This window comes from Lissotriton vulgaris, chromosome 1_1 (assembly GCF_964263255.1).
Source record: "Lissotriton vulgaris chromosome 1_1, aLisVul1.2, whole genome shotgun sequence".
NCBI lineage: Eukaryota > Metazoa > Chordata > Amphibia > Caudata > Salamandridae > Lissotriton > Lissotriton vulgaris.
This window is the reverse complement of record NC_141685.1, coordinates 482,023,782-482,037,193: the sequence shown is the minus strand read 5'-3', so window position 1 is coordinate 482,037,193 and position 13,412 is coordinate 482,023,782. Positions and strand designations below refer to the sequence as shown.

At 39.7% G+C, this 13,412-nt stretch overlaps 1 protein-coding gene across 1 annotated transcript in view; it reads right to left on the bottom strand.

The window, feature by feature from the left end:
• The window catches only part of LRRC7 (leucine rich repeat containing 7), a 1,701,172-nt gene that overhangs the window by 1,382,949 nt on the left and 304,811 nt on the right, over window positions 1-13,412 (bottom strand). Inside the window, exon 3 of the mRNA XM_086936257.1 lies at window positions 491-608. Within this exon, the coding sequence (XP_086792383.1) occupies window positions 491-608 (118 nt within the window). The remainder of the gene's footprint in view (window positions 1-490; window positions 609-13,412) is intronic.

Genomic DNA, 13,412 nt, shown 5'->3' with positions numbered 1-13,412 from the left:
ACCTGCAACGTTGTTTGTGTGTGAAAGGAATGCAAAACCTGCTTTTATCGGAACAATTCCCTAGCCAAATTCTCTTGCTCAAATTTCCCAAAGTTTACACCTGCGAATTCGAATTTTACACAACCCTAACATTTTCCACAAAATGTAAATATTTTTTTCATGCTCATTTTTCTTTGCTAGGTAGAGTGAGCGGGATGAGGAAGGAAGGTGCGGCACAGAGGGTATTGTGCTGTGATAGGAGTTCTATTTAAGGTAATAGCACAGTAATGAGTGAAACATTTGATAACAGTGCCGTTGTGGTCTCGTTGCTGTACTGTTATCAGATAATTATCAGATACTATAAAGGTTCATCACTATTTCTAATATTATAAATACTTATCTCATAAAGGGCAAACTAGGACAAAAGATAGCACTTAAGAACGTGTTATGGATTAGGTGAACTAAAACAATGCAATGCAGGAAGATACAACGCTTGACAATTCATTCTTACCGTTTTTACTGATGTCAAGTTCTTTGAGGTTAACTAAACTGGCAATGGTGGTGGGTAGGTTGGAAAGGTCATTGTCAGGCATACTCAGTTTTCGTAGAGCCTGGCAGCTGAATAATTGCTGTAAAGGAAAAAATGTGAAATGAATTAGATCATTTAACAGACTTATTTCATTCTGTTGAACATATGCAGACAGACCACCTCTGTAGAATTACCTTATCTGTAAGCAGGCGGATTGTATACATTTAAAGAATAATACATTTATTTAAACAAATATGGCTAATATCACAAATGTTTGTAAACACGAGACCCGACGTGTATGATATGGCCCTCTTAAAATATATATAAGTGACACGTTCTCAAATGGCTGAGTTACACCTTTTTACTTTATTCACAAACCATCTAATTCCCACAGGACTAGCTTATTCATATAAGCAGAAACAGGCAAAGTCAATGAAATGTATGTAAGGCTGTACTCGTTGCAATAGCCCACGGCACGTACACATATATTGTAATGAATTGAAAGTTTAGGGTCAGACAATTTTTTAATGTTGAAATAGCTTTCGTTGCAGGTAAAAATCCTTTTTCGCAATTACCTATTCTTCCCTTCAACAACCCTTCCTTCTAGAAACTGCAGTAATGTGTTCAGTCACTTACACCTGTATCTTTTAAGTCTCCCATTATCTGAAAAGCGTGAACATGCATGTACAGATTTTGTGAAGGTCACGAGACCCAGACCACTCTTTAGATAGAAACACCTCTGAAAGAGCCCACAAGTCTGAAGTAAGCAAAATAATGCTTTCTCAAAATCATGAAATAGGAAATTCCATATAGACATACCGAACACACCTCATGGCGTTCTGAAAGATTCATAAACTACACATATGTAAATTACATATTTTTATAGATAGATGTTAGTGAGAATTAAACCTGAAATTGTAGTTTACATGTGCCTTGCTCGTTACGCTTGTATTACCCTGAGTTGGTGGTAATGTAATAAGCATAAAGAAAAGAGGCGATTTAAAGTATTGTGGCACCCCATATGACATACATTTCTGCACCTTCAGCTCACAATTTCGGCAAAGACGAGGAAAATATTGTGTTTGCTTAGGGCCTATTTGGATAACACCTATTGCAAGTTTATGCCTAAAAGGTTTCTGCCGGATGGTCATGGACTAAAACAAACTTTTTTAAGGGGTTGTGGCCAGTCATTCAAGATCTTTATTTCGATAAATGAATATCAAAAAAAGGCACGGTACAAGAAACATACAATCATAATTAAAAAACACACATTATACAGTGGTTGTGGCATTATAGGGTGATAGAATCTGCTAAAGTGTGTCGGCAGGCATATCATATTAGGCCCTGGTTTTGTTCGGATTGCAGTTCAAAACAAGCTTTGGCAAGACCAAGCAGTCTTGCCGGAGACACAACAGCACAAAGCTATGGACTTTCCCACAATTGTTTGTTTTTGCAATTGCTCATGACAAAAACCATTGAAAGACAGCTACACATAGGTATTCTTGCACACAAATGCATGGGAGTTGTCTTTCAATGTTTTTTGTTATACTGTATAACAAAATCCAATCTAGAAAGGCCGCTGCAAGCAAGGTGGCCATCTTTGATTGGTTTTGGAGATAAAGTATAACAAAAACCATTGAAAGATGGTCATCATACCTTGACACGCATGTACATGCATGACTACCATCTCCTTTATGCTTTATTGGTAATCTACTGTTCCAGAATGGACAATGGCCATTTTCAACCAGTCAATTTATAGCAACGTTAGCACAGATTATGAACAGATAAATGTGTGGCCAGTTACAGGATGCACCTAAATGCTCTCTCACAATTTAACAAGAGTTAAGAAGGTGTGGTGCACCAGAGGTTAGGCAATAGAGCACTAGACAAGTGGGAGAAGGGGAAAGTGGGAAGACAAAGTGCAGAGGTCAGGTTGGGGGTGGGAGACAAAAGCAGTGAAATATCAATAATGTGATCCTTACATGATGCTTTTATTGAAAGTGCTTTACATAAAATATTGTGGTATGCAAGCATTGCCCCATATACTTTGGACGGATGTGAGGCTAAGCAGAACCTGATAACATAAACACGTCTGCCTTACCATTAGTGTAAATACCCCTACCACCTAGAATTAGCATAGTGTAATCAGTAGTATTGCAAGATTCTCTACATGTAGATAGCAGGTACACCCAGACAGCATCATTTCTAGCACATAGAATAAGTACAAAATCGAAAGGAGTGGAAGCTACTTTCACATAGAACACGTGTTCGACTCGTCAGCCTTATGGTGGTCTTCGCCGAAACCTTTTGACTTAGACCACCATTTTTTGCTGGCCTTGTTTCTGTTGGCCTTAGTACTCCGTGCACTTTACTACTGATAACATCGGCTAAAGTGAGTGTGCTTCTAAACATGATAAAAGTGGCTAACGCCCTATTGGCAAATTTAACTTACTTGTAAGCCCCTAGTAAAGTGGTACTACATGTACCCAGGGCCTGTAAAATAAACTAGCCACTAGTGGGCCTGCAGCACTAATTCTGCCACCCACTTACATAGTCTTTTAAATGTGGTTCAGGTCCGGCATTTGAGCCTAAGTGCACAGTTTTTAACTGTAATTTTGAGCTGCCGAAATAAACCCTTTGCCTGGCCTAAACCTTCCTTTTAAAACACAAGCCTCCAATAAGGTAGACCCTAAAGCCTAAACAGCTCATAGTGCAGGGTACAGTGTATCTAAAATGCTGCACATGTACCTTTAAGTTTTAAACGTCATGGCAGTAAAAATAACTCTTGAATTAATTTTTCACTACTGCAAGGCCTACCTCTCCCACAAGAGAACATAGGGTTACCTTGTAGTATTGATAACTTTCAATTGGGAACAATTAGAAATATCGAGTTGAGTGTCTAAAGAATTGGAATTTGAAATCATCCTTAATGGTAAAGTTGAATTGTGAGTCAAGTTCTGAAAATGCCACTTTTAGAAATTTGGCATTTTTTGTCCTAACCATTTGGTGCCTACATCCTGGGTCACCTGAATAGGTGTAGCTGGCAGTTGGTCTTTGTGCACTGTTCCCAGACAGTGTGACAAAGAGGAATATATGTTGGCAGGATGGGACATCTCTGACTTGATGAGAGGGAGGAGCTGTCACCTACAACACTTGCACATCACAAAGAACACACTCCTAAAGTGTTTAATACTAGTCTTTTGTGTCCCTTGAGATGCCGGGATGAGGGCAGGAAGGCAGGAAATTCCAAACACCTCTAAGAGTGGAAACCTCCAGAACCTTCTCCTTCTTCAAAGTGTGCACAATGTGTAAATAGTCGTCTCTCAGACACACCTGTTCTGTACACCTATGGACCTGTGGACTGTTCAGCTGCTCTGCAGGAAGGACTGCTGCTCTGGTGCCCTATTGCACCTGTGTACATTGGTGTCTTTTTGTGTGCTGGGCTATGTATGCATGGATGTCTGTAGGTGTTTTGCTTTGCCCCTGTATGCTAACATAGGCATTTACTGTGAGTTTGTGAAAGGGCCGTGCCTATTAGATCTAGACCGATTCTAGAGTCACACTCCAATGTTTCTTTTTCACAGCATGAACGTGTAAAGGGGAAAAAGTTGTTAACAGATAGTCAATTAGCTAATAATACTCTTTGATACATATTAACCCATGGACAACTACATATGGTTAGGTAGTTTATCACAAAGCCACCTCAACATGAGGGTATAGAAATACAAAGGAATTATCATGAAGCCATAGCTGTGAATCCAAATTAGGCTGTGCAGCATGAACAAAACTAATACCTCAAAAATTAAGATACAGAAAGTCAGGAAGCACGAGTCCACATTTCCCTACATAGGGGTTTGAAGAGTGAAAAGCATTAAATCTATCCCTACTCTAACTGTAAGTTAACATTTCTACATAAGTATTTTCAAGAAGAAGGGTAAAATGTGTCAGTACGTGGAGTCTTCCTAAGAAGCCTCTCCACCATCAATGGGTCAAGTATCATAAAAACACCTTCACAAAGAAAGAGCTTGGTCTGGGATGCTCTCTCTTTGAAGGCAAGAAATAAGTGGGGCTCTTTCCCAAGATTCACAATCAGTTCTCCACAGGTAGAAATCGCATCATGCACTTTGGTGACGCCATCCACTTTGGGTACAGTATGTATGTACTTCTCCACGGTGTTGCCCAGTTCCTTTCTTGCAACAAGTTGACCTAGGCTCCCAGACTTTTTTCCTGTGTGATTGGGAGCAAGCTTTCTTTATTGACCTAAGCCACACGAGGGAACTTCCTCTCCTTGCCTAGCTAGTAAAACAAAGACATTATTCTGCCTAAAATAGTGCCTCTTCACCTGCAATACAAAATGTGAGAAATAACAAATGCCATAGCACACATGAAATTCAAACTGATAATTCTAAAGTGAGAGTTTTTAGGGAGTTGCTTTTCAGGTCTTCAATTTCAGCGAACATAAGAATGCATCGTATCAGCTTTACAAATTCACATACACATTAATATATTTTCAACTAGTGCATTTGCCTACATATGAAATATCACAGCTATTGAGCACATTTAGTACATGAATATTGTCCATTTTTCAACATGAGTTCTTCATGGTAAAGTTTTCTGCTAGTTACATTCATTCTCTACGTTAATTCTTCATAATGCTTGTCAATAACCTAAAATACATCATGTAGTTACATTAATACATTGCAAGATTCTCTACATGTAGATAGCAGGTACACCCAGACAGCATCATTTCTAGCACATAGAATAAGTACAAAATAGAAAGGAGTGGGAGCTACTTTCACATAGAACACGTGTTCGACTCGTCAGCCTTATGGTGGTCTTCGCCGAAACCTTTTGCCTTAGACCACCATTTTTTGCTGGCCTTGTTTCTGTTGGCCTTAGTACTCCGTGCACGTTACTACTGATAACATCGGCTAAAGTGAGTGTGCTTCTAAACATGATAAAAGTGGCTAAAGCCCTATTGGCAAATTTAACTTACTTGTAAGCCCCTAGTAAAGTGGTACTACATGTACCCAGGGCCTGTAAAATAAACTAGCCACTGGTGGGCCTGCAGCACTAATTCTGCCACCCACTTACATAGTCTTTTAAATGTGGTTCAGGTCCGGCATTTGAGCCTAAGTGCACAGTTTTTAACTGTAATTTTGAGCTGACGAAATAAACCCTTTGCCTGGCCTAAACCTTCCTTTTAAAACACAAGCCTCCAATAAGGTAGACCCTAAAGCCTAATTAGCTCATAGTGCACGGTACAGTGTATCTAAAACGCTGCACATGTACCTTTAAGTTTTAAACGTCATGGCAGTAAAAATAACTCTTGAATTAATTTTTCACTACTGCAAGGCCTACCTCTCCCACAAGAGAACATAGGGTTACCTTGTAGTATTGATAACTTTCAATTGGGAACAAGTAGAAATATCGAGTTGAGTGTCTAAAGAATTGGAATTTGAAATCATCCTTAATGGTAAAGTTGAATTGTGAGTCAAGTTCTGAAAATACCACTTTTAGAAATTTGGCATTTTTTGTCCTAACCATTTGGTGCCTACATCCTGGGCACCTGAATAGGTGTAGCTGGCAGTTGGTCTTTGTGCACTGTTCCCAGACAGTGTGACAAAGAAGAATGTATGTTGGCAGGATGGGACATCTCTGACTTGATGAGAGGGAGGAGCTGTCACCTACAACACTTGCACATCACAAAGAACACACTCATAAAGTGTTTAATACTAGTCTTTTGTGTCCCTTGAGATGCCGGGATGAGGGCAGGAAGGCAGGAAATTCCAAACACCTCTAAGAGTGGAAACCTCCAGAACCTTCTCCTTCTTCAAAGTGTGCACAATGTGTAAATAGTGGTCTCTCAGACCCACCTGTTCTGTACACCTATGGACCTGTGGACTGTTCAGCTGCTCTGCAGGAAGGACTGCTGCTCTGGTGCCCTGTTGCACATGTGTACATTGGTGTCTTTTTGTGTGCTGGGCTATGTATGCATGGATGTCTGTAGGTGTTTTGCTTTGCCCCTGTATGCTAACATAGGCATTTACTGTGAGTTTGTGAAAGGGCCGTGCCTATTAGATCTAGACCGATTCTAGAGTTACACTCCAATGTTTCTTTTTCACAGCATGAACGTGTAAAGGGGAAAAAAGTTGTTAACAGATAGTCAATTAGCTAATAATACTCTTTGATACATATTAACCCATGGACAACTACATATGGTTAGGTAGTTTATCACAAAGCCACCTCAACATGAGGGTATAGAAATACAAAGGAATTATCATGAAGCCATAGCTGTGAATCCAAATTAGGCTGTGCAGCATGAACAAAACTAATACCTCAAAAATTAAGATACAGAAAGTCAGGAAGCACGAGTCCACATTTCCCTACATAGGGGTTTGAAGAGTGAAAAGCATTAAATCTATCCCTACTCTAACTGTAAGTTAACATTTCTACATAAGTATTTTCAAGAAGAAGGGTAAAATGTGTCAGTACATGGAGTCTTCCTAAGAAGCCTCTCCACCATCAATGGGTCAAGTATCATAAAAACACCTTCACAAAGAAAGAGCTTGGTCTGGGATGCTCTCTCTTTGAAGGCAAGAAATAAGTGGGGCTCTTTCCCAAGATTCACAATCAGTTCTCCACAGGTAGAAATCGCATCATGCACTTTGGTGACGCCATCCACTTTGGGTACAGTATGTATGTACTTCTCCACGGTGTTGCCCAGTTCCTTTCTTGCAACAAGTTGACCTAGGCTCCCAGACTTTTTTCCTGTGTGATTGGGAGCAAGCTTTCTTTATTGACCTAAGCCACACGAGGGAACTTCCTCTCCTTGCCTAGCTAGTAAAACAAAGACATTATTCTGCCTAAAATAGTGCCTCTTCACCTGCAATACAAAATGTGAGAAATAACAAATGCCATAGCACACATGAAATTCAAACTGATAATTCTAAAGTGAGAGTTTTTAGGGAGTTGCTTTTCAGGTCTTCAATTTCAGCGAACATAAGAATGCATCGTATCAGCTTTACAAATTCACATACACATTAATATATTTTCAACTAGTGCATTTGCCTACATATGAAATATCACAGCTATTGAGCACATTTAGTACATGAATATTGTCCATTTTTCAACATGAGTTCTTCATGGTAAAGTTTTCTGCTAGTTACATTCATTCTCTACGTTAATTCTTCATAATGCTTGTCAATAACCTAAAATACATCATGTAGTTACATTAATACATTGCAAGATTCTCTACATGTAGATAGCAGGTACACCCAGACAGCATCATTTCTAGCACATAGAATAAGTACAAAATAGAAAGGAGTGGGAGCTACTTTCACATAGAACACGTGTTCGACTCGTCAGCCTTATGGTGGTCTTCGCCGAAACCTTTTGCCTTAGACCACCATTTTTTGCTGGCCTTGTTTCTGTTGGCCTTAGTACTCCGTGCACTTTACTACTGATAACATCGGCTAAAGTGAGTGTGCTTCTAAACATGATAAAAGTGGCTAAAGCCCTATTGGCAAATTTAACTTACTTGTAAGCCCCTAGTAAAGTGGTACTACATGTACCCAGGGCCTGTAAAATAAACTAGCCACTGGTGGGCCTGCAGCACTAATTCTGCCACCCACTTACATAGTCTTTTAAATGTGGTTCAGGTCCGGCATTTGAGCCTAAGTGCACAGTTTTTAACTGTAATTTTGAGCTGACGAAATAAACCCTTTGCCTGGCCTAAACCTTCCTTTTAAAACACAAGCCTCCAATAAGGTAGACCCTAAAGCCTAATTAGCTCATAGTGCACGGTACAGTGTATCTAAAACGCTGCACATGTACCTTTAAGTTTTAAACGTCATGGCAGTAAAAATAACTCTTGAATTAATTTTTCACTACTGCAAGGCCTACCTCTCCCACAAGAGAACATAGGGTTACCTTGTAGTATTGATAACTTTCAATTGGGAACAAGTAGAAATATCGAGTTGAGTGTCTAAAGAATTGGAATTTGAAATCATCCTTAATGGTAAAGTTGAATTGTGAGTCAAGTTCTGAAAATACCACTTTTAGAAATTTGGCATTTTTTGTCCTAACCATTTGGTGCCTACATCCTGGGTCACCTGAATAGGTGTAGCTGGCAGTTGGTCTTTGTGCACTGTTCCCAGACAGTGTGACAAAGAGGAATATATGTTGGCAGGATGGGACATCTCTGACTTGATGAGAGGGAGGAGCTGTCACCTACAACACTTGCACATCACAAAGAACACACTCCTAAAGTGTTTAATACTAGTCTTTTGTGTCCCTTGAGATGCCGGGATGAGGGCAGGAAGGCAGGAAATTCCAAACACCTCTAAGAGTGGAAACCTCCAGAACCTTCTCCTTCTTCAAAGTGTGCACAATGTGTAAATAGTGGTCTCTCAGACCCACCTGTTCTGTACACCTATGGACCTGTGGACTGTTCAGCTGCTCTGCAGGAAGGACTGCTGCTCTGGTGCCCTATTGCACCTGTGTACATTGGTGTCTTTTTGTGTGCTGGGCTATGTATGCATGGATGTCTGTAGGTGTTTTGCTTTGCCCCTGTATGCTAACATAGGCATTTACTGTGAGTTTGTGAAAGGGCCGTGCCTATTAGATCTAGACCGATTCTAGAGTTACACTCCAATGTTTCTTTTTCACAGCATGAACGTGTAAAGGGGAAAAAAGTTGTTAACAGATAGTCAGTTAGCTAATAATACTCTTTGATACATATTAACCCATGGACAACTACATATGGTTAGGTAGTTTATCACAAAGCCACCTCAACATGAGGGTATAGAAATACAAAGGAATTATCATGAAGCCATAGCTGTGAATCCAAATTAGGCTGTGCAGCATGAACAAAACTAATACCTCAAAAATTAAGATACAGAAAGTCAGGAAGCATGAGTCCACATTTCCCTACATAGGGGTTTGAAGAGTGAAAAGCATTAAATCTATCCCTACTCTAACTCTAAGTTAACATTTCTACATAAGTATTTTCAAGAAGAAGGGTAAAATGTGTCAGTACGTGGAGTCTTCCTAAGAAGCCTCTCCACCATCAATGGGTCAAGTATCATAAAAACACCTTCACAAAGAAAGAGCTTGGTCTGGGATGCTCTCTCTTTGAAGGCAAGAAATAAGTGGGGCTCTTTCCCAAGATTCACAATCAGTTCTCCACAGGTAGAAATCGCATCATGCACTTTGGTGACGCCATCCACTTTGGGTACAGTATGTATGTACTTCTCCACGGTGTTGCCCAGTTCCTTTCTTGCAACAAGTTGACCTAGGCTCCCAGACTTTTTTCCTGTGTGATTGGGAGCAAGCTTTCTTTATTGACCTAAGCCACACGAGGGAACTTCCTCTCCTTGCCTAGCTAGTAAAACAAAGACATTATTCTGCCTAAAATAGTGCCTCTTCACCTGCAATACAAAATGTGAGAAATAACAAATGCCATAGCACACATGAAATTCAAACTGATAATTCTAAAGTGAGAGTTTTTAGGGAGTTGCTTTTCAGGTCTTCAATTTCAGCGAACATAAGAATGCATCGTATCAGCTTTACAAATTCACATACACATTAATATATTTTCAACTAGTGCATTTGCCTACATATGAAATATCACAGCTATTGAGCACATTTAGTACATGAATATTGTCCATTTTTCAACATGAGTTCTTCATGGTAAAGTTTTCTGCTAGTTACATTCATTCTCTACGTTAATTCTTCATAATGCTTGTCAATAACCTAAAATACATCATGTAGTTACATTAATACATTGCAAGATTCTCTACATGTAGATAGCAGGTACACCCAGACAGCATCATTTCTAGCACATAGAATAAGTACAAAATAGAAAGGAGTGGGAGCTACTTTCACATAGAACACGTGTTCGACTCGTCAGCCTTATGGTGGTCTTCGCCGAAACCTTTTGCCTTAGACCACCATTTTTTGCTGGCCTTGTTTCTGTTGGCCTTAGTACTCCGTGCACGTTACTACTGATAACATCGGCTAAAGTGAGTGTGCTTCTAAACATGATAAAAGTGGCTAAAGCCCTATTGGCAAATTTAACTTACTTGTAAGCCCCTAGTAAAGTGGTACTACATGTACCCAGGGCCTGTAAAATAAACTAGCCACTGGTGGGCCTGCAGCACTAATTCTGCCACCCACTTACATAGTCTTTTAAATGTGGTTCAGGTCCGGCATTTGAGCCTAAGTGCACAGTTTTTAACTGTAATTTTGAGCTGACGAAATAAACCCTTTGCCTGGCCTAAACCTTCCTTTTAAAACACAAGCCTCCAATAAGGTAGACCCTAAAGCCTAATTAGCTCATAGTGCACGGTACAGTGTATCTAAAACGCTGCACATGTACCTTTAAGTTTTAAACGTCATGGCAGTAAAAATAACTCTTGAATTAATTTTTCACTACTGCAAGGCCTACCTCTCCCACAAGAGAACATAGGGTTACCTTGTAGTATTGATAACTTTCAATTGGGAACAAGTAGAAATATCGAGTTGAGTGTCTAAAGAATTGGAATTTGAAATCATCCTTAATGGTAAAGTTGAATTGTGAGTCAAGTTCTGAAAATACCACTTTTAGAAATTTGGCATTTTTTGTCCTAACCATTTGGTGCCTACATCCTGGGCACCTGAATAGGTGTAGCTGGCAGTTGGTCTTTGTGCACTGTTCCCAGACAGTGTGACAAAGAAGAATGTATGTTGGCAGGATGGGACATCTCTGACTTGATGAGAGGGAGGAGCTGTCACCTACAACACTTGCACATCACAAAGAACACACTCATAAAGTGTTTAATACTAGTCTTTTGTGTCCCTTGAGATGCCGGGATGAGGGCAGGAAGGCAGGAAATTCCAAACACCTCTAAGAGTGGAAACCTCCAGAACCTTCTCCTTCTTCAAAGTGTGCACAATGTGTAAATAGTGGTCTCTCAGACCCACCTGTTCTGTACACCTATGGACCTGTGGACTGTTCAGCTGCTCTGCAGGAAGGACTGCTGCTCTGGTGCCCTGTTGCACATGTGTACATTGGTGTCTTTTTGTGTGCTGGGCTATGTATGCATGGATGTCTGTAGGTGTTTTGCTTTGCCCCTGTATGCTAACATAGGCATTTACTGTGAGTTTGTGAAAGGGCCGTGCCTATTAGATCTAGACCGATTCTAGAGTTACACTCCAATGTTTCTTTTTCACAGCATGAACGTGTAAAGGGGAAAAAAGTTGTTAACAGATAGTCAATTAGCTAATAATACTCTTTGATACATATTAACCCATGGACAACTACATATGGTTAGGTAGTTTATCACAAAGCCACCTCAACATGAGGGTATAGAAATACAAAGGAATTATCATGAAGCCATAGCTGTGAATCCAAATTAGGCTGTGCAGCATGAACAAAACTAATACCTCAAAAATTAAGATACAGAAAGTCAGGAAGCACGAGTCCACATTTCCCTACATAGGGGTTTGAAGAGTGAAAAGCATTAAATCTATCCCTACTCTAACTGTAAGTTAACATTTCTACATAAGTATTTTCAAGAAGAAGGGTAAAATGTGTCAGTACATGGAGTCTTCCTAAGAAGCCTCTCCACCATCAATGGGTCAAGTATCATAAAAACACCTTCACAAAGAAAGAGCTTGGTCTGGGATGCTCTCTCTTTGAAGGCAAGAAATAAGTGGGGCTCTTTCCCAAGATTCACAATCAGTTCTCCACAGGTAGAAATCGCATCATGCACTTTGGTGACGCCATCCACTTTGGGTACAGTATGTATGTACTTCTCCACGGTGTTGCCCAGTTCCTTTCTTGCAACAAGTTGACCTAGGCTCCCAGACTTTTTTCCTGTGTGATTGGGAGCAAGCTTTCTTTATTGACCTAAGCCACACGAGGGAACTTCCTCTCCTTGCCTAGCTAGTAAAACAAAGACATTATTCTGCCTAAAATAGTGCCTCTTCACCTGCAATACAAAATGTGAGAAATAACAAATGCCATAGCACACATGAAATTCAAACTGATAATTCTAAAGTGAGAGTTTTTAGGGAGTTGCTTTTCAGGTCTTCAATTTCAGCGAACATAAGAATGCATCGTATCAGCTTTACAAATTCACATACACATTAATATATTTTCAACTAGTGCATTTGCCTACATATGAAATATCACAGCTATTGAGCACATTTAGTACATGAATATTGTCCATTTTTCAACATGAGTTCTTCATGGTAAAGTTTTCTGCTAGTTACATTCGTTCTCTACGTTAATTCTTCATAATGCTTGTCAATAACCTAAAATACATCATGTAGTTACATTAATACATTGCACAATTCTAACACTTCACATTAACACAGTTTTAAGATTATATGCGGGAGCGCTATACACATGAATATGATGCACCCTTACAAATGAGATGAGATTCCCGCTCCATCATGTGTATGAACATTTCTGGATGAAATCTCTAATCCAACCTAAATGTGCCTAGGGTCTCTAGCACCAAAATTCAGACTGACTGATCACTTTAACATGTGGGTAAATTATCACAACATCAGACCTGCACTAGACCTAATAAAACTATTTGCAAAGTGGCTGGCTCAAGTTGTTGATAGCCCTAGTCAAACAGCGGAGCGCACATTTCATCTAATTTCCCCACAGCAGTCAATGCTCAAATCCAACCACAAAATTGGCCAATACATAGCTTTACCTTACTACAGCTCCTCAACTTTTGAACCATAATTATCCACATATAAGAGACTAAAAAAAACTACTACTACTGTACAAAGCAGCTGGATTTGAAACAGCACCCCAACATGACCCAGGAGCCCTATATGAGAAATTATACCCCCGTATCATCTCTGCTCCAAACAATTTGGGAGAAAAAATACTGAAAAATAC